Below are 25,805 nucleotides of genomic sequence, written 5' to 3' on the forward strand. Positions count from 1 at the left end.
AGGATTTTCCTGGGGCTGTTTTTTTAAGAGCGTTCCCCTTTGCTTGTAGGACTTTGGACGGAAGCTCTTCGCCCCGGTGATCCGGTCAGCAGCCCTGCCTCCTTCTTCTGCCGCCTTTGCCCCATGTCGTCCACCACCTCCTCTGGACTTGGAGCCGCCTCCACCGCCCCCACCCCTACCGCCACCTCACAGTCACCAGGAGCAGCCCCCATCCAAACCTTACAGTTCCTTCCAGATGTCCCCCAGCACCTTCAAGTCCCAAGACTCGCATGCAGCTCTCCGTCCCCACAACACCCCAACCAAGCGGTTGGAGGCCCGCTTTGACCCAGCGGCTGCCCCCTACAGGCGAAAGAGAGCGGACAGCGCAGGCGGTTCCCAGGGGCCTTCTGAGGCCGGGACGGCTCCCCTCTCTGTCCCCGCCCACTCCGTCATCTCTCCGCCCAGCGGGGCGGTGCAGACTCTGGTGCTTCCGGATTCGACCCGCTTGTCCACTGGCACCGTGCTGGTGACAGCCCCATCTCTCAGCACCCCAAACATGGGGGTGATCGGCTACAGCGGATCGCCCAGCTTTGTCCGGACTGCATCCACCGTGGTCACCAACGTGGTCAAGCCAGTTAGCAGCACTCCTGTACCTATTGCCAGCAAACCTTTCCTGCGTGGAACGGGGGACGCACTGCCATTGGTCAGCCCCCCACCTTCCGATGGCAATGCGAAGCCCGAAGGGATTTCCGTCAGTCGACTCGGCTTGCTCTACGCCGATAAAAAGGTTCCACAGACCTCTGCCATGGCTGGAATCCAAGCCACCTCTCCTCACTTAGTAGCTGGACCGCTTCTTGGCCAAGGCTTGGCTGCCGTGGGGAAGTGCCCCCCGACCCAAGGAAGTGTCGTGACCAATCTCCTGGTAGGAACTCAAGGTTACAGCCAAGCCAGCGGTGCCGGAGGAGCTGGCGTTCCCGTGACTGTTTTGCCACCTGGCGCCATTGCCCAACAGCCTTCTGTCCAGTTCATTACCCAGAATCCCTCCGGACAGAATGGGCCGGTGCCACTTAGCATCCTGCAGCCCCAAGGTATTTTTTCAGGCACAGCAGGAAAGGCTGGGAGCATCACTCAGGTTCAGTACATCCTACCTACATTGCCTCAGCAGCTACAGGTAGCCGGCGGGAAGATTCCAGCAGCAGCAGGCACACCTGCAGCCGCCAGCATTCACTTCACTCTGCCTCCCCCCAACGGAAAAGTCATCACTGCCCCCCAAGGCATCCCCATCATCCAGCCTGCCCCGGGAAGCAACAGCAACAGCGTGACAGTCATGTCCTCGGCACCCAAAGGTAAGCTTTAGAGCAGAGCTTGTCCAATCTCTGTAACTTTTAAGTCTTGTGGACTTCAATTCCCAGAATTCCCCCAGCATAGCTGGCTGGGGGGAATTCTGGGAGTTCAAGTCCACAGGTGTTAAAATTGCCAAGGTTGGATACCCCTCAGTATTCTGGATCTTTTCATGGAACTGAAGCTTGGGCAACTTTTCTTAGGGACTAGACAATCCTTTTGGGACATCATTTCCCAATATAAATTGATATAAATTGAAATAATAATAATAATAATAATAATAATAATAACAATTATTATTATTATTATTATTATTATTATTATTATTATTATTATTATTATTATTATTATTATTATTATTATTATTATTATTATTTCAAGGGAGATTTCCCTACCTACACAGAGAAACAGAATGACCAAGGGCAAAACGGCAAGGAAAGCCAGAGCAACTTCCAACTTTATGTAAACTTGACTGCTGCTGACCCCCCACTTTGGCAGCCAATGGAGGGACCGGTCTACCTGGTCTCCGGAAGGTTAGGGCAGGACTGGTCTACTGATCTCTGGCAGATGATAAGATAAGATATAGTGGATAAAGGAGCTTGAGAGTGAACAGGTACTAGGCGAAGGAAGGGTTGTGTTCTGACCTAGGCTTCCCAAAAGCACGAAACTGACTCCTTGTCCCGATAAAACCCCTTTTATTTAGTTTAAAGGGAATTCTTTTCCAGCAAAGTCCCGGCCAACAGTCTTTCAAGAGATTTCATAACTACGGTCCTTTATCAGGCTTGGAGAGCTGCCAGGCCAATATCTTCCAAACGCCATTCTGTAACAGACAATACTTGGCAAGAAGTCAGGAACAGATCTTCACCCTAATGAATTGAATTAATTGTCTCCTGCAAACTCCCCCCACCCTTTTGCTCCTCTTTATTCCCTATGGGAGGGGCCAGTCACCATCCACCTGTTGCTTTACTCCTGAGTCGACCCTTGTTCCTTAGCTGTTCCCTTCTCCTGGCAGCTCTGCGCATGCGCACATTGGGAACAGGCTCCAGCTGTTCTTCTGCCCCACTGATATCCAACTCTGAAGGCAGCTGATAACTGTCGGACAGCCCTAGCCCCATCTCTGCCTCCGACTCAGAGCACTCATCAGAGGCTTTCCCAGACTCCAGGACTGGCCCATGTTCCTCCCCAATTTCCTCACTGTCTGAGTCGGCCGCCAGCTCCCCTGGTGGGCCACAACAGGTTGGTCTACCCAGCCTCCGGAGAACTTGGGCAGGTCCGGTCTATTATATGTCGAGGTGGCACCTCCAAAGTGAATACAGGTCTGCTAAATTTCAATTCCACGGACACGTTATGTAAGCTCATATGAGGTACCCCTCATATGGATAAAGCAGCAAATCTGGAGATAACAGGTAGTCCTGGACTTACAACCGTTTGTTTAGTGAACGTTTGAAGTTACAACGGCACTGAAAAAAATTGGCTTATGACTTTGTTACACTAGCATTGCAGCATCCCTATGGACACTTGATCAGAATTCAGACCATTGGCAAACTGAGTCACGTTTGCGACGGTTGCAGTGTCCCGGGGTGATGTGTTCGATCCCCTTTTGCGACTTTCTGGCAAAGTCAATTGGGGAAGCCCAATTCATTTTGAACAACTGTGTTACTAACTTAACTGCAGTGATTCAGTTAACAAATGTGGCAAGAAAGGTTGTGAAATGGGGCAGAATTCACTTAAATGCCTTGCTTAGCCACAGGAATGTTGAGCTCAGTTGTGGTGGTAAGTCAGGGACTACCTGTACTTTTAGAAGGGGTTCACTTGAAATTATAAGTTGAGGACTGCCTGCACAACTGTAGCCTCATCGTAATTTCAGCTGCAATTACATAACTGGCGGTTGATGAGCCAGATGTAGTCCAGTGAGATTTCTTTGACCCCGATGGGCAGCCTCCACCGAAGATTTCTCGCGGAGTTACTTCCAAGCAAAATATTTGAATGCTTTGAACTTTGGAAGGCTGTGAAATAACTTTGGTCAGCCAGATCTTTTAGTTCTTTTGCTTTGTGGTGTCCATCTTGGGAGTAAGTTTTGTGTGTGTGTGTGTGTGTGGTGTATTGTTTTTAACTGTCTTATTGTTAAAATTGTTTCACGTCTTTACACTGTGGTATCCTGCCCAGAGTGCAAATTGGAGTGCGTTAAAAGAAAAAACAAAAACCAGTGAAATAAATGCGCTTCTCCCCTCTTCCCTCTCCTTCTCCCTCCTCCCCACAGTTCAGTCCGTGTCCCCTGTCCAGGCGCCGTCTCCCAGCAATTCAGCCCACCTCGTGACTGGGCAGGTGATGCCTCCCGCAGGGCTACAAGTACAAGGCAAAGTCTTGGTGCCTATGGCAGCCTCCCAAGTGACAGTAAGGACCACCTCAGCCGCCCAGCTGCCTCTGGTTACTCCGCCTTTCACTGTCCCGGTGCAAAATGGGAGTCAGCCAGCCAGCAAGGTCAGTATCTGCAGAACAGGATGAGGTAAGGAGGGAGAAGAGACCGCGTGGAAGAAAGGGAGAGTGATGTACTGTTGGAATTCAGTGTTGGAATGTATTTCTTTACAACAAATACAGTAGTATTCAGCCAGTAGATGGCAATGTTTACAGGTTTGGATCTGTGATATATACTCTAAGCTCTTTTGTTCTAAGAAGAGTTTCCTTGTTCAGTAAAACAGTTGAGCAGTAAAACACATGGTGACTGTACTCTGTGTTTGCTCTATGGTGCTTTATATAAATAGAATTTCTAACACAAACAGATTTGTATACTGCAAAGTATAGATTTTGTGATTGGCAGGAAGTGCAGGACGGTCACAAATTGTTCGTTGTGCTGCAATTTAGACATGTAGAATCTGAAGCACATTCCCTGTGCTAATAAGTAGGTGAGTGTCAGGTTCATGAGGGTGATAGACAAGCATAGGGGCAGTGAGGGTTTGGCACGACATCCAGGGACTGAGAAATTATCAATGATAAACACAGAGAACTGCAGCCTCAGAAATATATAGGTAGTCCTCGATTTACGATCATAATTGAGCCTAAAATTAGAGTCGTAGGTCATGGTCATTAAGTGATTCACCACACAACTGCACCCATTTACAATTTTTTTTTTTGGCGACAGTCGCTAAGTGAACATCACAGTTATTAAACAAGTGCATTTTCCTCAGTGGATGTTTTTTGGTAGAAACCAGAAATAAACACTAGAAACTGCCCCTCCCGAATCCAACCCCCGGGCCTTGAGTTAGACACCCCTGTATTAGAAGGTCTGAAAAGAGCTTCATATGCCTAAAAGAGCCTAGTGAGCCTTGGTGACGCAGTGGTTAGAATGCAGTATTGCAGGCTACTTCTGCTGATTGCCGGCTGCCACCAGTTCGAATCTCACCAGGCTTCAGGTTAACTCAGCCTTCCATCCTTCCGAGGTGGGTAAAATGAGGACCCAGATTGTTGGGGGCAAGAGGCTGACTCTGTAAACCGCTAAGAGAGGGCTGTAAAAGCACTGTGAAGCGGTATATAAGTCTTAAGTGCTATTGCTATTGCTAAAGAGAACCACAGTCTCTCTTTGCTGGTGATCACCATTTCCTGCCCAGCTTGTACTTCCTCTCTCTTCTTCCCAGTTGTAGTAAAGACTGAAACCCTATGTTGTGTCTCATGCAGAACTTAGTCATCTGTCTCCAATTGTATTTGAATACTATCACTTGCTAAATTTCTTTACCGCAACAGTACAGATTTGGTAAATGACATTGAGGCTGAGTCTGGTTTTGATCCATTCTTCTTCTTTTTTTTTTTTTTTTTGCTCTTGGGGCTCACCTCCAGCCTAAGCCTCCACTGGTGCTCCTCTTGGCTGCCTGTGCCAATTGAGTCTTCTTTCTGCCCTTTCAGATTATCCAGCTCACTCCAGTGCCAGTTGTCCAGCCTCAGTCCTCTTCCCAGAGCAGTGCCACCTTGGTGCCCCCACTTAGCCCTGCTGCGCTCCAAGGCACCATGGCCACCGCTGTCATTGGTTCCCCGAGCCAGGCCCAGAAAGTCCTGTTGCCCTCCTCCTCAACCAGGTAGGACTTTGCACTGAGTCTTCGAGGCATGGAGAACATATGTGCCTGTAGCAATTGCCATAAAATAAACACACTCTCTCTCTCTGTCTCTCTCTCTGTCTCTCTTGCTCTGTCTCTTTGTCTCTCTCTCTCTCTGTCTCTCTGCCTCTAGGATCACCTATGTGCAGTCGGCAGCTGGACATGCTCTCTCCCTGGGCACCTCAACTTCTCATTCTCAACCCAGCATCCCTCCAGCTGCTCCTACCACCACCTACGTCCAGTCCCCAGTGGGGCCTGCTCCCATGGCCCTGGGTTTCACAGCTATTGGGCCACTGCTCTCGGGTAAGGCCAGGGAGGCAGCTGTGGGACCAGGGGGAGGGGGGGGGCGCAAGCAGCCAGAATGCCAAGCTAACAGACTGCTTGGCTGCCCTGGGCCTGAGAACACAACATGGAGAAAATCAACCCCAAAGAATATTGATTTGAAACCTGCATTCTGTTTCCTTCAGGTCAGAATCCTGTGCTGGCTTCGGGACAAGTGGGGGTGTCCCCACTTCAGAGCCCTCAACTCCCAGTTTCCGGTGCCGGACAAGGACAGGTCATCACTGCCGTCTATCCCACTCCCACAGGGACCAGTCCTGTTCAGTCCGCCAGTCACAGCGTGGTCTATTCGGTGGCCGCCACGGGCACTACCACGGTCTCCTCTCCCACAGCCATCCTGCCCAAGGGAGGCAGCGCCAGTCAGAGTGCTGGGACTTCTAACCACAGCCTGATTTCCACAGGTAGGGGGTGGGCGACGGGGTTCGGAGTCTCAAGGGGAAAGAAAGTAGCGGTGGGAGTCGTGTCCCAGAGAGAAAAGGAAGGGGGAACGAAGGCAGGGACTCAAAAGAACCTCTTCTGAGCTTTCCCTCAAAAGGATGTTCCTCATTCAGGGGGTGGGTTGCTGGGGGGTTCGCAGGGGTTCAGGAGAACCTCTTAAGATTCTGTGCAGTTCGGAGAACCCCCAAATCCCACTCCTGGCTGGCCCCACCCACCCCCTCCCCTCCCAGGAGTCCCCACGCAGCCTGTTTTGGACGCAGGTAAGTGCAGGGTGCGCCCGGAGGCTCGGGGAAGGTGAAAAATGGGCCTACAGGAAGGCAGAAACAGGCTCGTTTCCGGCCTCTGGAGCCTGGGGAGGCTGTTTTTGCCCTCCTGGAGGCTCAAGGAAAGCCTCTGGAGCCCGGGGAGGGCAAAAACACCCCACCCTGTCGTGGTGCAGGAGTCTGACTAGGCCACGCCTATCATGGCCACGCCTACCCAGCAACCGGACAGAGAACCCCTTGCTAAAATTTTTGAAGCCCACCCCTGTCCTCATTGAGCTTTTGGTGGTCATGAAGGAAAGGAGAAACAAGGACATTCTCTCCCAGCTGTTGTCAATATTCTTGACGCCATGTTGGTTCGGGTTCAGCAGGTGTGATTCGGCTGGCTTCCCAAGTGGTGCTCAATGCTGAGCTAAATGTCAGGTTTTCAGGCTGTCTTCAAATAAATTGCATCGCAAGCAAAGTCTCTTATAAAACAAACTTTCATTTTATTAAGCGCAGCACTTTTTACATTGACTCGTTGCAGCCGGCACTGACGTGCTGCCCCAAAACCCCTCCTCTTTCTTCCCCCACTCCTCTGCATTCATTGGCCATCTTCCCAATCATTCATCCCTAATCTACTGCTCCAATTCAAAGAATTTCCCCCCTCCCATCCATCTCCTAGGGGACATTATCTCCAGAGGAAATAAGTAGGTGAAAGGCAACTGTCCCGTTGCAGACGCCTGCGTTCTCCTTCTTATGTCAGCACTGGGATAAATGCATCTTGACGTGCTGACATCAAACCCTAAAACTAGGCTAGCCAAAATCTTCGTTGCCCAAATACGGGATGCCGAAGCAGATGAATCGTATGATGATCATTACGGTGGCCTGGTTTGGAGAGCAGGTTCCCCGCAACGCACCTGGACCGTAAAGCATCCGACCTCATTTTAATTTCACCTAGCCTAGTCCAGCAATAGTAGGGTTTTCTTTGCATTTTCTTAATATGGGATTGAACGCAGATCCACAAGTGGAGTTGAGAAGGGGAAAATGAATGGGAGGGGGAATAATGGGAAAGGAGAGGCGGGCGTCTCCATTACAGGTTAGTCCTCGACTTATCATCATTTTGTTTAGTGGCCGTTCAAAGTTAACAATGGCACCGAAGAAACCTATGACCGTCTTTCACATGACCATGGCAGCATTCCCATGGCCACGTGATCCAAATTCAGATGCTTGGCAACTGCCAGGTATGTTTGGCGGTTGACGTCTCCTGGGGGGGTCACGTGATCCTCTTTTGCGATCCTCTGCCAAGCAGTCAATGGGGAAGTCAGATTCACTTAACTGTTGTTACTCACCTAGCAACTGCAGTGATTCACTTAACATCCGTGGCAAGAAAGGTCCTAAAATGGGGGGCAAAACTCACCCAAACACCTGTCTTGCTTAGCGACAGAAATTTCGTGGGCTCATTTGTGGTTGTAAGTCGAGGACTATCTGTATTGTAAGTAGGATGGCTGTGCTGAACCTGTATCGCTCACGATCACCTTTTTCTGTTCTTCCCTGCCAGCCGCACAAGTGATTCCTTCGACGCCCACTCGGCCTCAGCGCCCACCCCTCAAGCCTCCCCAGAAAGTCAAAGCCACCATTGCGAACATCCCAGTTGGTTCTTACGAAGCCGTCTATTCACCAGGCCCCGTTCCCCCTCCTGCGGGGCAGCAGCACGACTCTGGAGCGGCGCGATACCACCGGGAGACTGAAACCTTAGAACGGCCTTCGCGGGAGGCAGGGCCCCAAGACACCCCCTCTTCCCCCGCCTGCCATGGCGCCGCCGAAAAGAGTCCTGCCAAAGCTCAGGAGTTGAAGCGAGATTGCTGGGAGCCAATATCACCCCCGGCGTCCCAGCCATCGCAAGTAACGGAGACCCCGGCCGCAGAAGTCGTCTGGAGCCAGCGGGAGATGGCAGCGGCGCCCAGCGAAGAGGGTGCTGTCCGTGAACCTCCACCATCCTCTCTGTTAGGCAGCAAAGGGACAGAAATGGTAAGAAAGGTGGGCGGCTTACCCCGGCCTCTCTCCCTCTCCCCATAAGCCATCTTGGTGACTTCTGGCCGCCATAACCATGTCCTGCAGCTTGCAGTGCACTAAGCAGCCTTTTTTTTAATTTCACAACATATAGACAGATTTAACCCTCGTTTCAATTGGGAAAATGTGACAATCCTAAACCAGGCCAAGTCCAAAAACGCCAGGGGATTTTTTAGAAGCCTGGCACACTGACAAATCAGCCATCAACAGACACATAGACATAAACAACATCTACACACAGTGCAAAAGAGACCATCAACCAGCCCAAAAGAGAACAGAAAGACCCCAGCACCTCTCCACCAGCAATCAACACCCAGGTCAGCATAGATCAACTCCAAGGTTAACTGCAGACCTACAATCAAGTAAGCAATACCCCAGTCGAGAAACTGCCAAAGAGCCATCAGTAAATAGCCCAACCGTAGAATCTCTCAGATCACCTCCACCAACACCTACAGGGTGTTGAATGTAAACTAGACAGACACCAGAATATAAACTGACAGCAAACCCCACTCCCTTCTAGCACTGATGATGTTACCTAGTTGGGTCATGAAACGTCTGCAAGAAAACAAGCACGAAGGACCCCTCACGTCAACCCTGAGCTACAAATATTCTCCTTTGTTAGCCTTCTCCTGTTTTAGAAAGGTTTAGGGGGTGAGCCTATTAACAGAGCACAGGTAGTCCTTGACTTACACCCATAAAGGAGCCCGGAATTTTCATCCTAACTCAGGATGGTCACAAGTTGAGGCATCCGCATGACAAGGCCCCATTTTATGACCTAAACAAATGTGACTGTTGTAAAGTGAACACACGGTTGTTAAGCAAGTCAGTACATTGCTACGGGCATTATCCAACCACATTGTGGGCTCCATCCGGCCCGCGGGCCTTGTGTTTGACACCTCTGTCTTACCCTGACGAATGAAGACGAATATATGTGTCCCAGGATAATGTTGTAGGATCCAGTCTGGATCCCGGTGACGAGCTAGATTGGATCCTATTTTACCCTGGTTCTTAAAAGAAACAAAGAGGATCTGCTTCCTGTTGGTGTCTTGGCAACCTGCTGCTGTGTTCCTCACCGTAGTTGGAGTCCTCTCGTCCAACCTGCTCACTAGCTTTCTCTCCTGGTCCAGGCCCCGAAATTCCCCAGCTCCCCTGACTGGAGAACAGCCGGTCCAGAGGCTCGTCCTGAGACTTCGGCCTCATCTGCGGCTCCCAATTCCTCCTCTTCGCTCAGTCCGATCCCGTCAAATGCCGGAGAGGGCTCCAGAAGCAGCGCTTCAACTCTCCCCCCAGCAACAGCCGCCCCTACGGCCGACGGCCTTGACCCAAAGGAGAGTCCAGGTGGGAAGAAAGTGAAGGTCCGGCCTCCCCCGCTGAAGAAAACCTTCGATTCTGTTGACAAGTGAGTGTCGGGGAGGTGAGCGCGGACAGTGTCTGTGGCCAAAGCCCTCAAGATTCCCACTACGTGGATTGTATTCTTTTTTTGGTGGTGGTGGGGAGGGGGGACAGGGACGACAACAAGACTTCTTTGTGACTTGATCCTGGTGGTGATTTACAGTTATAGAAAAGTTGCAGCTCATCCAGCTGTATCTGTCTCTCCTCTTCGGCGGCCATGCCAGGCTTTGTCGTGTTCTAAGAGGGCCTTCTGCTTAAATGCCTTAAAGAGCCTTGGTAGTACAGTGGTCTAAAGCACCCTGTTATTAAGACCAGCTGCCTGCAATTACTGCAGGTTCGAATCTCGCCAGGCTCAAGGTTGACTCAGCCTTCCATCCTTTCTAAGGTAGGTAAATTGAGGACCCAGTTTGTGGGGGCAATAAGCTGACTTTGCATAAATATACAAAAAGGATGAAGGCTATTGCTTAGCGCACTGTAAGCCACCCTGAGTCTCCGGAGAAGGGCGGCATATAAATCAAATTTAAAAAAAATTTAAAAATGCAAACGATATTGAACTTGGGGATGAACTGTGAATGAATGTTAAAAACTCTTTCCCCGAATCCGCTATTGACGGTTAGTCATTCCCTCACTGGCCTTAGAGCTTCCGTGGTGCAGGACTAACAGAATATTTGCAAGACACGAACCCATGAAAAGATTCCTTTTCATCAGGGAACAGGCCCAGATGGGCTCAAGAGGAAAGACGAAGAGATTCTGAGGGATATATATAAAAACTTAGAGAGTCATTCCTACGTTATTTTATTTTATTAATTTGTTTTATTTTATTTGTTTTATTATTTATATCCCAACTTTATTATTTTTATAAATAACTCAAGGTGGCGAATACAATACTCCTTCTTCCGCCTCCTATTTTCCCCACAACAAACAACCCTATGAGGTTGGTTGGACTGAGAAAGTGACTACCTCCAAACCACCCAGCTAGTTTTCATGGTTTAAGGCAGGACTAGAACTCACAATCTTCTGCTCTCTAGCCTGGTGCCTTAACCACTAGACTATTATTGCTTGGGGAACAACCCAGTACTGGGAGGAGCCAAAGGTCCTTAACATGGACAGTTTTTACATTGGTGCATATTTCGGCTACCTCCACAGGCTTATTTGGAAGCGCCTTTTAACATGCTGAAACGAACTTCCCACCTCTGTTTTCCTGTCCTATGATGGCTGTGTTGCAGGGCCGTATTTCCTTGCAGGATAGAGGCTGTTACCCGTATTATTATTTTATTATTATTATTTATTGGATTTATATGCCGCCCTCTCTCCAAGGACTCAGGGCGGCTCACATCAAACGAAACTATCCCAATAAATACAAATTAAAACAGACTAAAACAGACTAAAAATCAATTTAAAACAGTAGAACCCATCAGTCCTCGCTAGGGCGTTTAATATAATATTATATAATATTTAATATAATATGTATAATAGCAATAGCACTTAAGACTTATATACCGCTTCACAGCCCTCTCTAAGCGGTTTACAGAGTCAGCCTCTTGCCCCCAACAACAATCTGGGTCCTCATTTTACCTACCTCGGAAGGACGGAAGGCTGAGTCAACTTTGAGCCTGGTGAGATTTGAACTGCCAGATTGCAGGCAGCCAGCAGTCAATAGGAGGAGCTGCAATACTGCACTCTCACCACTGCGCCACTGAGGCTCATAAGTTGTATTTGAAGCCACCTGGTATCCCCAGAAAAGGCCATATTCCTAGAGGGATTCCTGGAGTGATTGGGCAGCACGGCCGTATGGAGGGATGCCCAGGAGGCTGGCTTGGAAGCAGTTGGGAGAGTCTGTGGGAGGGGAGGCCGTCCGCTTGTCTGCCTTGCCTTGCCTGACCCATACCTCCTCCCTGCCCTCCTCTCACCCCAGCAGGGTTCTCTCTGAAGTGGATTTTGAGGAGCGCTTTGCCGAGTTGCCTGAGTTCAAGCCGGAAGAGGTCTTGCCTTCACCTACGCTTCAGTCCCTTGCCACCTCTCCACGGGCCATCCTGGGTAGCTACCGCAAGAAGCGCAAGAATTCCACCGGTAAGCGGGAAGGAGGCAGCCAGGGAAGCGCGTGAAGGTCGCTGAGTCTTGGGAGAGAGGACGGACGTCTTTAGTCCTGCTGCTGACAAGGTTCTAGGTTCTAGGCAACTCTGCAAGTCAAGGACCTAGATTTACTGGAAAGTGATTTGAAAATGTTTTTTTTAAAAAGAAAAAACATAGTGGAATGATTGATTTGAGTTAACCTGAAATAAACTGCAAAGTTTCTTCTTCACATGATTGAGGTAGTGCAGGAATTTGTTCACTTACCGTACTCTTTGGAGTATAAGACCCACTCCCCCCCCAAGAAAAGAGGGTGGAAATGTTGGTGCGTCTTATACACCGAATACAGCCATTTTTGACCTCCTGAAACCCCGCCCCTTCCATACCATTTTTGCCAAAACCAGGCCCATTTTTGGTCCCCCAAACCCCCCACGCGTCGCGTTTTTGCCCTCCCCAGCCCCCAGGAGCACTCTGCAGGCCTCCCAAACCCTCTGCGCATTCCGTTTTTGCGAAAAATGGGCCTGTTTTTCGCAAAAACAGGACACGCAGAGGGTTTGGGAGGCCTGCAGAGTGCTCCTGGGGGCTGGGGAGGGCAAAAGCTTAATTTTTTTCTTGTTTTCCTTTTCAAATTCTTGGTGCATCTTATACTCCAATGTGTCTTATAGTCTGAAAAATACGGTATTTATTTGTATCTTGCCTTTATTATTTTTACAAATAACTTAAGGCAGTGAGCATCTCCAACACGCCTTCCTACTCCCTATTTCCCCCACAACAACAACCCTGTGAGGTTGGTTGAGCGAAGTGGGAATGATTGGCCCAAAGTCACCTAGTTAGTTTCCATGCTTAAGGTTGGTCTAGAACTCACTGCCTCCTGGTGGTTGGTCCAAAGTCACCCAGTCACACTAAGGCAGGACTAGAACTCACTATCTATGGTACTAATTTCTAGGCCAGCATCCTAACCACTTCATCAAACTGGCTCTCCACTGAGAATGGTGAGGGCCTTAGGCAGCTTTTGGCATAGCATTTGGGACCTGGGAATACACTCTGGGGCCTCTCTCATGCTTCTGGATCCTTCTCCTTTCTTTACTCCCACGCTAGCCCCCTCCCCTTTCCTCTTGTAGAGCAATGTGCAAAACAAGCAGCATCGAACTATGTTTCTAATGTGACAAATTTAATTTGAGTTTTGTGTGGAGCAGGTTGCCGGAGTGTGAGCATCTCTTGTGTGTCTGCCTCCTAACCTGGAGTTCCTTTTTCAGACCTCGACTCCTCCACGGAAGACCCCATCTCCCCCAAACGGAAGATGCGCCGTCGCTCCAGTTGCAGTTCGGAGCCCAACACTCCCAAGAGCGCCAAGTGTGAAGGAGACATCTTCACTTTTGACAAAACAGGTAGATGAAAGCTGGAGGGGGAATCCCGGCCACAAGGGGAAGAAGGCTGCCAAGGGAGGGCCATCTCTGCTCACTGAAGGAATTTATTTAAGAAAATGTATAAGTGATCCCAGCAACTCACAAGGATAAGAGCCCAATATACAGTATTGTGTAAATATTGTGTATTTAAAGTAAAGTGCATTTTTGAGGTTTGATGGCTAATAACACCACTTTTTTGGGGGAGTTTCAAGATAATCATATTCCATTGCTGGAATGGCCTGGGAATAGCCCAGACCTTCACCCAATTGAAAATCTATGGAGCCGACTAAAGAAACTTGTTAGTCAGAAGCCACCCAGCAATAAAACCCAGTTAATAGAAGCAATCATTCAATCTTGGTTTCACATTATAACAGCTGAAGAACTAAAAGACTTGGTTCACTCCATGGGAAGACGTTGTAAGACCATCATTCATGCTAAAGATTACCCAACTAAGAATTAACTGACGTGGTGATAATTTTTGTATACGTCATTTTTTCTACATGTTTCACTTTTCTTCTTTGTACTATAACTGCTATTCCAATAGCAAATCCTTCATCAAAGTTATTGCATGACATTCTTGATTAAATTATCTTTCCATTGATATATAATTTTAAGGTACTATTCTCAAAAAAAAAAAAAGTGGTGTTATTAGCTAGTTTTAGAAAATAACACTGATCCCAAAAGGTTTCCACAATTTTGGTCACTGCTTAAGAACAATAAAACAGCCCCCATCCCCTGGCTGCAATAATCAAACGAACCATTTGATGGGCTCCATCCCACTCTTGGGGACCCCAGACCCCGATTGGCAGAACCACGTTTTCAGGGCTTTTGGAAAGCGTGTCGAAGTGGGGGCCAGTGTTGTTTCCACAGGGATGATGTTCCACAGGGGAGGGTGCCATCACGGAGAAGGCCCTTCTTCTCGGTCCTGCTAGATGGACCTCCTTAGGGATTGGCAAGTGTACGGTCTTTACAGACTCCCTCTTCTAGCCGTGTCCATCTCTCTTGTAGGCACAGACACGGATGACGTACTTGGAGAACTGGAGTATGAGAAGGTGCCCTACTCTTCACTCCGACGTACCCTGGATCAGAGGAGAGCTTTAGTCATGCAGCTCTTCCAGGATCATGGCTTCTTCCCTTCAGGTAGGAGTAAATTTTTGCCGCCTTGGAGTGACCAACTTTAGAATCCCGATTCACTGCTTTGGCCCTGCCTGACTTTCAGCTGAAGGGCCATCTTGAGTATCAATGGGCTCTGGATTTCCTAGAGCAGGAATGTCAAACTCAATTTCATTGAGGGCCACATCAGGGTTGTGTTTGACCTCAGGGGGCCTGGTGGGCATGGCTGGGGTGGGCGTGGCCAACTGGATGTCACTCATGTTGGTGCCTGTGGGCTGGGGGGGATCCGCTTTCGGCTGCCATGGCCTCCTACAGCATGCTGCCAGCTGCCACTAGATTGTAGATCAGCGCCCGCTTGGCCTGGGCCGGGCCAGGGCCCCATGGCCCAGTCCTTTATTGTTTCCGGGGTTTGCCCCACAGGCCAGATCTAAGCACCCCACGGGCCACATCCATTCTACGGGCCTCGTGTTTGACACCCCTGTCCTAGAGTAACTCCAGCAGAGTCTTGACTGTGCTAAAGAAAATGGCAGCTTGCTTCTCTCTTTTTTTTTTTAAATGCTGCAGTAGATGCTTTTTGACAGCTTTTGGACTTCGCCAGGGAGGGAACGGCTGTCTTGAAAGCTGCCGGCCAGAGCGTGCTCATTTCTGCATGTTTCTGGATTGTTTGATTTGGGAAAAAGGGCTTTAAGGAATAACTCCTTAAGGAATAAGGGCAGCGTTTCCCAAGCTTTGGCCACTTTAAAACTCACGGCAATGCTGGCTGGAGAATTCTGGGAGTCGAAGTCCACGCATCTTAAAGTGGCCAACATTGAGAAACTCTACGGCAGGGGTCTTCAATCTTGGCAACTTTAAGCCTGGAGGACTTCAACTCCCAGAATTCCCCAGCCACCAAAACAAAGCTGGCTGGGGAATTCTGGGAGTTGAAGTCCTCCAGGCTTAAAGTTGCCAAGATTGAAGACCCCTGCTCTAGGGAAAAGATTTTCCTGTACAGGTAGTCCTGGACTTATGCAGCCATTCATTTAATCACCATTCAAAGTAACAAAGGCACTGAAAAAAAATCAAACTTCAAATACTTGACAACTGACTCGTATTTATGACAGTTGCATTGTCCTTGGGGGTGTCGTGGGATCCCCTTTTGTGACCTTCTGACAAAGCCGAGGGGGAGGCCAGATTCACTTAACAACCGGGTTACTCACTTATTCAGCGGCAGGGATTCGCTTCACAACTCTGCCGAGAAAGGTTGTAAAATGGAGCAAAACCCACGTAACCACTGTCTTGCTTATTGGGTTGGAGTGGTTATAAGTCGAGGACTACTTGCTAACAGGGAGCTGCTCCCTTACCCATCTGTTCTCAATTTTGTGTGAGCCTCGCTGAGTTCTTTTTTTTCCCCTCCGCTTTCCACAGCCCAAGCCACTGCAGCTTTCCAAGCCCGCTACTCGGACATCTTCCCCACCAAGGTCTGCTTACAACTCAAGATCCGGGAAGTGAGGCAGAAGATTATGCAGGCAGCCACTCCTACGGAGCAAGCCCCCAGCACGCCAGAGCCCGGAGGCGCCCCAGGCAGCGTTATGGGGGTCAGCGGTGCAGAGGGACAGCTGGCGGAGTTGAGCCTCCCGCAAGACTCCGCCCAGAGCACAGAGGCTGCCCCGCCAGCAGCCAGCCCTTCCACCACAGCCGCTGGCTGGGACTGTAGCCAGCAGTCTTCTCCAGGGACGGCCGGTAGTAGCACCTCCACTGCCACCACCACCAGATGAAGAGCCGCCCCCAACAGCAAGCAAGAAAAGCAGCCGCGTGGAGGGTGGGGGAGCCCCAGACCTTTACCCCCTCCCCCACACCCTTGCCCTGCTCCTCACCGGCGCCCCTCCCTTTGCTAACCTCACCTGCTCTCTTCTGTGACTGTACGGGAGAAGCTTCCGCAACCTGTAGACACTGCCTGGGCTCCTTGCAGGCCTCTTCAGCCATTCTGATCCGACATGGATGGGCCATGGCCTTCCAACAGGTCCTTCCGCACCTTCCCTCCTCCCAAAAGAACTCAAGTTGGTGCTGACCTATCGACCATTCCAGGACACAGGCCAGGAGACCTCTGGGGAAGGAGGGGGGGCTGCCAGAAGGCCCTCCCAGGTGCACCAACCAACCAAACCCCTGTAAAATAAGACCTCGTGTTAATTTCTTCCCCACATACCCCCACTCCCCCGCACACACAAACACTTATCTCCTTCGAATAATGTTATAAGTATTTGGAGATCCCACCAACTTGTTGCTTCTGTGTCAAGTCATCGGGGCAGGGGGAGGGGGTGGGGTGGGGAAAGGGAGCCTTTTCCATCCATCCTTGCAGTGGGAAGAGTGGGAGGCTTGGGCCTCCCGGACAGGTGATTGCTTTGGTCATTTGGCAAGCTGGGTCACTTGGAGAAGCCAGAAGGAAGAAAGGAGGAGGAGGAGAGAGAAGTCGATCCAGGGCAAAGCTGGGCTCCGTGGAGTCTCGCCAAGAGAGCCTTGCAAAGAGGGGAACGAGGACTTTTGTGTGTGGCGCAGCCTAAATCTGGACGGGAGTTTAAAAGAGGGGTCTTGGGAGAGAGGGAGCTGGCCTGGCGAGCTCCCCTCCCAAGTACGAGTGCCCTGGTGGCCACAGCCACATGTTGACCATGTGTAACCCCTTCTGTATTGGGGTGGCCCCACCTCACATACTATTAAAGCTCTTTAACAATCTGGTCTTGGTTGTAGAATTTCGGTTCCTGCAGAGAATTCGGTTCCTTCTGCATTCTGCATTCCTTTTCCTTCGCAATGACGTTTTTACGGGGTGTTCCTGCAGCCGTTTTGGCCAGCTCCGCTTTTCTCATCCTTGCAGGGGCCAGGATAATACTTGAAATGTTTTGGTTAAGGTCTGTTGGGAGAGAAGGGGACTAAAGACCTTCCTTGGGGCAGATTTTAAAGCTTTTTTTTGTGGGGGGGAGCAGTATCTTGGCTCCCCTTGTGGATTTGCAACGGCAGTGAGAACACAAATCTTGTCTCCGGGCTTTGAAACAAAGCGTTCCCTACAGCACCACAGTGCAGATTTCTGGAATTGCATCTTCAGGTAATCCTCAAACTTGCAGCCGTTCGTTTAGTGACCGTTCAGAGTGACAAGGACATGGAAAAGCGACAACTGTTCACACTTTCGACTGCTGCAGCTTCCCTGTGGTCAGGTGATCAAAATTCTGACATTTGGCAACTAGTGTCACATTTATGCGATGTCCTTGGGTCGCGTGATCTCCTTTTGCGACCTTACTAACAAGTCAATGGAGAAGCCAGATTCACTTAACATCCGTGTTCCTAACTTTAACAACTGCAGGTCATAAAACAGGGCAAAACTCTCACAAATGTCTCACTTAACAACAGAAATGTTGGGCTCAATTGTGGTCGTAAGCCGAGGACTACCTGTATTCCCACAAAGTTCCATCGAGAAGGAGAAAGCAAATGTTACAAGGTTCTATATAGCAGCACAGCTATAAGCTTCATATTGTGTATAAAAGCTGGCTAAAAAAAAACCCAGAAGCAGCCTCTCTTTTTTTAGCTACAAGAAGATAAAACTTAAGGAATTCAGAAACGGACCAACCAGGAAAACTCGTTTGCAGAGAGCAGGAACAAGATTTCTCCAAAATGTAAAGACTTCGCATGCAAATTGTTGCTAATTGCTTCTGGGGAAAACCTTATTTTTTCCCCCCCTTTAAAGTCAGGTGACTAGCCAAACGTGACGAATGACTCGCTCCGTTAGGCCATTAGTTACCTGTCTGAAACTCACTTAATAGGTAAAGAAACACAAAAATGTCTGCCGAGAAACTTCCAAGTTACTTTTATTACATAAAAACAGACAGATTCCCGTTAACTTGTCTTGTGCCATTTTTTTTTTTTTTTTTTTTTTGGCAGCTGCAGGTCACGGTGCCAATCATCCCCACCCCTTGCAAGAAAACAACCCACACGGAGGCTTATGGAGTTAGTAAAGGAGTGCCCAGTTTCAAATGCCAGGCAGAAGACGGGTGGGAAACACTATTGGCACTCTGGAGCAGGTTTCTTCAACCTTGGCAAGTTTTAAGACGGGTGGACTTCAATTCCCAGAATTCCCCAGCCAGCACAGCTGGCTGGGGAATTCCGGGAGTTGAAGTCCACTTACCTTACAGTCGGTTGAAAACAGCTTATCTGGAATCAACAGCAATCTAGCTTCTAAAGCCTCCGGCAGTCACTCAAACCAACGACAAGCATCTTAGGTGTGATTGAGGGCATCCATCAAGGTGTTTGAGCATGGCATTCTCCCAGTAGGTAGAGCAGCAAGCGGTGCAGTCCAGGGCAGAGTCTGGCATACCCGTTGCGGGTCAGGTGGAGGTAGTCGTACATGTCATGGTGACTTATAGTCCCGTCTGAATGCACAAAACCCGGGTCAACATTGAGGAAGGAGGCATTGGGTAGCAGCGGCACCTTACTCTCCAGCAACTCGTTCACCCTCCTGTTCTTCTCTCGTAACGGGTTGGGGGTTTTGCCCCGTGGCAGCAAGCCCTGGGCAGGATACAGAAAAAAAAAAACCCCACGATCTTAAAAGTCACAAAGGGATTTGTTTCTAGGCTGATGCGAGCCAGCTCAATGACCTGGGAAAGCAGTCTTCCTTTAGTAGAGATAGCCCTCACTTAATGACCGTTCGACGTTCCGACACATCTCCCCAGGACTATTTAAAAAAAAGCAACTGATTTTGGAGTTCCGATGGAGCACCACCGACCTACAGTCACGTGATCACAATTTGGTTGCTTTGGCAACTGGCTTCCATTTGCAGCGCCCGTGGTCATGTGACTATGATTTTTGCCTCTTTTTTTTTTTTTTTTTGCCAGTTTTCTAGCATTTAATTCCAGTTCCCATCCAAAAAATAAAATAAAAAAGCACCCATTGAAGAAAATAAAAGCTTATTTTAAGGACTGTGTTGTTTGCTTTATAACCGCTGCAAAAGTCGTAACCCCTGGCACGGTGACCCACTTAATGACGGCCATGGCTTAGAACCGTAATACCAGGCTCAATGACAGCCGTAAGTCGAGGACCACAGCTATAAGCTTCATAAATATGAAAATAACCCTATATAACCACACCATTCTAGTTTCTTTGGCCAATATGATTCTGGCTGGCTTAGAGGATGGCATTTTTTAAAGGCATTTTTTTATCAGACGGAGTCGGGCTTGGAACTCACCAATACAACCACACGGGCCTGGGGTTGTTGCTGATTGATGACGCGCACAATGGATTCTATGCCAGCAGTCACCTGTTCCGCAGTGTGTCCGTGGTTATTGGTGCCTACCCAGAGTACCACAATCTAGAACCAATGGAAGGGGAGAGGAGGGAAAGAATTAAATCATTCTCTTGATTGCTTGGGTGAAAGGAAGTAATGAATGACGCTGGTGCTTACGCACAGCTACCCATCTAGCACCACGACAGGAAATCTGGCTATGGCAACCCAACACCCTCTCGTGCGCAGGGAAAGCCTGTTGCTATAAAAAGTGTACATTCTGGATCTTTAGATGGACAAGACTACAGAGTCTGAAAAGTAAAGACAAACTTATCTTGTAGCCCTCAGCAACCCTTAAGTTGAATGCTGCTCTGGAGTTTGTCTAGTTTGAGGAATCTCTGCGCAACCGATAGAGCAGTGTTTCCCAACCATGGCAACTTGATGTATGAACTTCAACTCCCAGAATTCCACACCCAGCCATAGAGAAACACTGCCATAGAGGTACCGTATAGCATTTTACAACAGAATGTTTTTAAGTAAAAGTTTCAAGTCTTTAAACGTGCAATGAATCCCAGATAATCTCAGTCTGTTTGTTCTCCCTAATTATTAAGCAGAAAAATTAAAGGGGTGGAGTTGGAGAAACCTAAATGGGTATATCTTTCAGATTGCATCCGCACATAGGTTCCTTAGCTTGCCCTTCTCTTTGATTCCCATTTGATGCTTCCATTAAGAAAATAGTCCTTTCTGATGGAATACATTCTTCGCATTTCTGGCATCTCACGCCTTGCAGCACCCCCTAATTATCTATCTATCTATCTATCTATCTATCTATCTATCTATCTATCTATCTATCTACATCTACATCTATCTATCTATCTATCTATCAATCATCTATCTATCTATCTATCTATCTATCTATCTATCTACCTACCTACCTACCTACCTACCTACCTACCTACCTACCTACCTACCTACCCATCCATCCATCCATCCATCCATCCTATATATGAGAGCCAGTTTGATCTAGCAGTTAACGCACCAGGCTAGAAAGTAAGAGACAATGAGTTCTAGTTTCGCCTTCGCCATGAAAGCTGGCTGGGTGATTTTGGGCTAATCACCAGGAGACAGTGAGTTCTGGTTCTGCCTTCGCCATGAAAGCTGGCTGGGTGATTTTTTTTTTTTTTTAATTTGATTTATATGCTGCCCTTCTCCGGAGACTCAGGGCGGCTTACAATGCGTTAAGCAATAGCCTTCATACTTCTGTATATTTATACAAAGTCAGCTTATTGCCCCCACAAACTGGGTCCTCATTTTACTACCTTAGAAAGGATGGAAGGCTGAGTCAACCTTGAACCTTGGAGAGATTCGAACCAGCAGTAAATTTCAGGCAGCTGTGTTAATAACAGGGTGCGTAGACCACTGTACTATCAAGGCTCTTTTTTGGGCTAATCACCAGGAGACAGTGAGTTCTAGTTCCGCCTTCGCCATGAAAGCTGGCTGGGTGAATTTGGGCCAATCACCAGGAGACGGTGAGTTCTAGTTCTGCCTTAGACATGAAAGCCCACAAGAGGACTTTAGGCCAGTCACTCTCGGTCCAACCCACCTCGCAGGATTGTTGTGGGGAAAACAAGAAGAGGAAGGTGTGTTGGATATGTTCACTGCCTCGAGTTAAGTTATAAAAATAATAAAGGTGGGATATAAATAAATATACAGGGAGCAGGCCTGAGTAACATTTTTCAGAACTGTAGGGAGATGATCCTGGGCTTGAGGCCTATTTCATCAGCCGCCATCTTGTTACCTTTGGACGGATGTGCTGCAGTTCTCCGTTCTGCAGGCGCCACAGCACATGCTGCGTGGCATCACCCCCAATGCCAAAGTTGAGGGCATGCAGTGGGGAGAAAAGCTCCCTCCAAATCTGGAGGGGAAGAGAGAGAAAGGCCAATGAGCAGATGATAAAAACGATGGATCCATTTGATGATTTTCCCCGGAGAGTTTTTCCGAGACACTTTACCTCAAACTGGTGCAGCAGCTGCACTAGGGAGTCCCCAATAAAGACGACTTCAGGTTCCTTGTCTTTGCTGTCGGCAATGAAACGGTGGTGCTGCAGAAAGTGGAGAAAATTGGAGAGTTTTTAAGAGGGGAAGCTGAGGAGAGACTAAATTTCTGGAAGCGGGGAAAACAGCTGAGGAATAGCACAGGAATTGGGATCCAAAGCCAAATTCAGTGGATTGAGACAGGGGATTTATGGGTGCTAACTCCAAGATTTCTGACATATATATTGATATATTCCCATTTGGCTGTTCATGGAAATTAGTGAGTTGTGCCTCCAAGAGTAGACTATAGCCGAGTCAGCTCAAAATTGCCACCAACATTTTGGGTCTTTCCTTTAAGTCAGGGGTCTCCAAAACTGGCAACTTTAAGACTTGTGGACTTCCAACTCTCAGAATTCCCCAGCCAGCATGGGAGAGTTAAACCCCAAGTTAAACAAATCAGTGGAACGATTTGCCTCCCAGAAGGGTGCTCCATCATTGAAACGTTTTTTATGAAGAAATTGGATGGCAGTTTGTCTGAAATGGTATAGAGTTTCTTCCTTGAGCAGTGGATTGGACTAGACAGCCTCCAAAGAATAGAATAGAACAACAGAGTTGGAAGGGACCTTGGAGGTCTTCTAGTCCAACCTCTTGCTTAGGCAGGAAACCCTTTACCATTTCAGACAAATGGTTATCCAATCTCCTCTTAAAAACTTCCAGTGTTGGAGCATTTACAACTTCTGGAGGCAAGTTGTTCCACTGATTAATTGTTCTCGCTGTTGGGAAATTTCTCCTTTGTTCTATGTTGCTTCTCTCCTTGATGAGTTTCCACCCGTTGCTTCTTGTCCTGCCCTCAGGTGCTTTGGAGAATAGCTTGACTCCCTCTTCTTTGTGGCAGCACCTGAGATATTGGAACATTGCTATAATGTCTCCCCTAGTCCTTCTTTTCATTAAACTAGACATCCCCAGTTCCTGCAACCGTTCTTCATATGTTTTAGCCTCCAGTCCCCTAATCATCTTCGTTGTTCTTCTCTGCACTCTTTCCAGAGTCTCAACATCTTTTTTACATCGTGGCTTACGGTCCCTTCCAACTCCGTTATTTAACAGAATATACGGGGATCGGAGAAGCCATGCAGTTCCAGAGAGGGGGGTGCCTCCCCTCCACCCCAAGACTCTCTCTAGATCCCTGCGGCCCAGCAAGCAGCTCACCAACGACATCCATCGTCCATCCCCTTGGACATCGATGACCGGGGTTGGGGTGCTGGCGGGGTTCTTGTCACCATCACTCATGGTCCCTGGCAGATCCTACGGAGACAAAGCAGAGAAGAAAGGGACTCAATCCCTGGTTTAACAGCTTGCCCTCCCCGCACCTCCACAGCACATCCCACCATGGACCCCGCTTGCTCCCACATCCAGAGGGCAAAGCCAAGGAACAGCTGGACCTGCCGGAAAGGACTACTTCGCCCAGGAACAATACAGGCGGCGCCAGTCACCGTTCCTCCCTCGCCAATGGTTTCGTCCATTCATTCCCCCCTTCCACCGCACAAAGCTTGGGCGGTCCCATTCCTCAAAGAAGGGGGAAACGTAAACCTATTCTGTTGCAATCCCTGTAGGGCTGTCTGGTTTTTTGTTTGTTTGTTTTTTAATGCGGCGCTAATAGCGCTAGAAGTAACGGCGAAGCTGTGCAGCCATTGCCATTTCCACCCCGGCAAAAGACGACATTTCTCTGCAGCATTTTGATATTACAGCCATCCTTTGCACCAATTCCATCAAACCCGTATAGTAGTGGATCAATGCATCAATGCATAGAAAGGGGGGGGGAACAGACGCGGAGGAGGATTACACCCCCCCCATCACATATAGTTCTTGATATGTGTCCCATGTTCCAGTCTCCTTTTTTTAAAAAGCCTTCTAACGGATTAATAATCTTTCCGTTTTCGGAGAGGAAATAAAAGCGGGGTTTTTAATCCGTTTCCTCCTCCCCGGGGCACAATGGTTCATTCCCCCTGCAAGCGCTGACTGCTTGCAAACAGCCGATACCATTCGGAAAAAAAGGGGTGGGGAACTACTCACGGTGTTAATCGGGGAAAAATAATAGTCATAAACTGGTCCCCCCCCGACCTTTCAAGCTGCCGGAGAAACTGCTGGGATCGCCCGGTTTCAGGTCCGCTTTGGAAGCGGTTTCCTGCCTGCCACCTGGGCGGAACCACCTGACCTTGGAAGCGGGGGGGAGGAGGAGGAAGAGGAGGCTCGTTTTGTCTCTCCCAGCGCCCTCCTGGTGAAGCAAATGGTATCGCCCGCTCTAGTCCCATTCATCTTTCGCTTCTTGGCTCCGTCGACGACGTGGCTGCTTGAGAGCATCCCCGGTGGAACTGCGGCCTGGGAAAATCATGTGCTCTGCAGTCCTGTTTTCCGTTTCTAGCCATCTGGTTCAGTCAGATTTACGGCTGAGTTGGCCTACATCAGGGGTGGGCAAATGTGGCCCTTTTACAACCTGTGGACTTCAACTCCCAGAATTCCCGAGACAGCTTGGCTGTCTCAGGAATTCTGGGAGTTGAAGTCCACAGGTTGTAAAAGGGCCATATTTGCCCACCCCTGGCCTACATCTATCTACTTGCTTTCTCCAACCTGGTGCCTTCCCGTTTGTTATTAAACTACATGTCCCAGCATCCTCCTTTTCGGGGTTAACCGGAGTTTCTGTGTGCATAATAAAGTAGATAAGAGCTGATAGCTGGATAGTTTGTTTTCCTGTTTGATAAGACTCTTATCTGTGATTTATATGTATATATGTGTGTAGGTAGGTAGGTAGGTACAGAGAATAGAATAGAATAGAATAGAATAGAATAGAATAGAATAGAATAGAATAGAATAGAATAGAACAGAACAGAACAGAACAGAACAGAACAGAACAGAACAGAATTCTTTATTGGCCAAGTGTGATTGGACACACAAGGAATTTGTTTTTGGTGCATACGCTCAGTGTACATAAAAGAAAAGATACATTCGTCAAGAATCATAAGGTACAATGAGGAACAATGAGAAGGTACAATCATAAGGAACAATGAGAAAATTAATAGCAATGCAGACTTAGTAAATAGTTTGACAGTGTTGAGGGAATTATTTGTTTAGCAGAGTGAAAAAAACTGTCCTTGTGTCTAGTTGTTCTGGTGTGCAGTGCCCTATATAGCGTCGTTTTGAGGGTAGGAATTGAAAGAGTTTATGTCCAGGATGTGACGGGTCTAAATATTTTCACAGCCCTCTTTTTCACTTGTGCAGTATACAGGTTAGGATTAGGGTTGTCAATGTCAATAAAGGTTATCTTATCTTATAACATGCATTTGAGGCTCTGCATTTCTTTCAAGTCGTTTAATGAAGACTGTTTTGCCTTGTTCCACAGATAGATGCGCCATCCGTTGTAGTTAAATAGGAACTAATACGATAGTAATCATTGCAGTCTCTCCATCAGCCACATGAGGGCGCCAGTTTTCTACAAATCTTCAAGCGAAAGGGATGGTTCCTAAGGTCAGCACTGAAGGCAATTTGGGGGGAATAACAGCTCACTTAAATTGGGATCACAGCCCTATGAGAAGGTGACATTTGCTAGCTAAGGGGGGAAATCTATCACGGGTTAGCTGCACAGGGTGTTGCAGAAGTAGACATGGTAAGAGAAATCTGATTATGGAAATAAAACCAGAAATTCATAGAAAGGTTAAATAAAGTCGTGCACAGAAGAGGGTTATACATGGTTGAATGTAAAATGGTTTTATGACTGCCATGTATTATTTAAATCATACATTCATAGCTATCATTCCTACCCTCAAAGGTATTTCTAGAGATTTATCAAAGCAATATGCTTAATTTCTCAGTTCCCAGAATTCTGCTACCTTCAACATGGAGCTGAAAGTTTTCACATAAACCTAACAAAATACTTGGAGTGCACACTGTAAGGATATTGGGTTTAAAATCTAAAGAGCCCTGATTAACTTTGTAAAACATGACCAAATTCTAAAAGTCTTTGAAAACTGCAACCTTTTGATAAAAAACAGTAGAAACTTCAGTAG

The 25,805-nt window shown here is 48.2% G+C and overlaps 2 protein-coding genes across 10 annotated transcripts in view; one reads left to right on the plus strand and one right to left on the minus strand.

Moving 5' to 3' along the window:
* CIC (capicua transcriptional repressor) overlaps positions 1 to 17,184 on the plus strand; it is a 52,134-nt gene extending 34,950 nt beyond the window's left edge. For 2 of the 4 annotated variants that reach the window (XM_087876862.1, XM_060693863.2), the window contains exons 11-21: positions 50 to 1,325; positions 3,581 to 3,801; positions 5,218 to 5,387; positions 5,539 to 5,708; positions 5,873 to 6,145; positions 7,983 to 8,452; positions 9,622 to 9,893; positions 11,802 to 11,956; positions 13,213 to 13,344; positions 14,371 to 14,502; positions 15,880 to 17,184. In XM_087876862.1, coding sequence (XP_087732988.1) covers positions 50 to 1,325; positions 3,581 to 3,801; positions 5,218 to 5,387; positions 5,539 to 5,708; positions 5,873 to 6,145; positions 7,983 to 8,452; positions 9,622 to 9,893; positions 11,802 to 11,956; positions 13,213 to 13,344; positions 14,371 to 14,502; positions 15,880 to 16,229 — 3,621 coding nt within the window. In that variant the 3' untranslated portion in view covers positions 16,230 to 17,184. The remainder of the gene's footprint in view (positions 1 to 49; positions 1,326 to 3,580; positions 3,802 to 5,217; positions 5,388 to 5,538; positions 5,709 to 5,872; positions 6,146 to 7,982; positions 8,453 to 9,621; positions 9,894 to 11,801; positions 11,957 to 13,212; positions 13,345 to 14,370; positions 14,503 to 15,879) is intronic. The other 2 variants (XM_087876863.1, XM_060693864.2) reach the window with 1 other exon arrangement.
* A 1,104-nt stretch (positions 17,185 to 18,288) lies between these two features.
* PAFAH1B3 (platelet activating factor acetylhydrolase 1b catalytic subunit 3) lies at positions 18,289 to 24,392 on the minus strand. 6 transcript variants are annotated; one of them, XM_087876875.1, is made up of 6 exons: positions 23,960 to 24,392; positions 22,954 to 23,049; positions 21,726 to 21,815; positions 21,513 to 21,629; positions 19,679 to 19,801; positions 18,289 to 19,002 (listed from the first exon to the last, which is right to left on the minus strand). In XM_087876875.1, exons 2-6 carry the CDS (start codon positions 23,032 to 23,034, stop codon positions 18,736 to 18,738), a joined length of 678 nt encoding a protein of 225 aa, XP_087733001.1. In that variant the 5' UTR covers positions 23,035 to 23,049; positions 23,960 to 24,392; the 3' UTR covers positions 18,289 to 18,735. The 6 variants fall into 6 exon arrangements, with proteins under 6 accessions (XP_087733001.1, XP_034293878.1, XP_034293879.1 ...); XM_034437987.3 differs by having other exon boundaries at positions 23,818 to 24,240; XM_034437988.3 differs by having other exon boundaries at positions 23,866 to 24,193.
* Positions 24,393 to 25,805: the final 1,413 nt, after the last annotated feature.

Source organism: Pantherophis guttatus, chromosome 10 (genome assembly GCF_059756535.1).
Source record: "Pantherophis guttatus breed Tessera chromosome 10, ASM5975653v1, whole genome shotgun sequence".
In the NCBI taxonomy this organism is placed as follows: Eukaryota; Metazoa; Chordata; class Lepidosauria; order Squamata; family Colubridae; genus Pantherophis; species Pantherophis guttatus.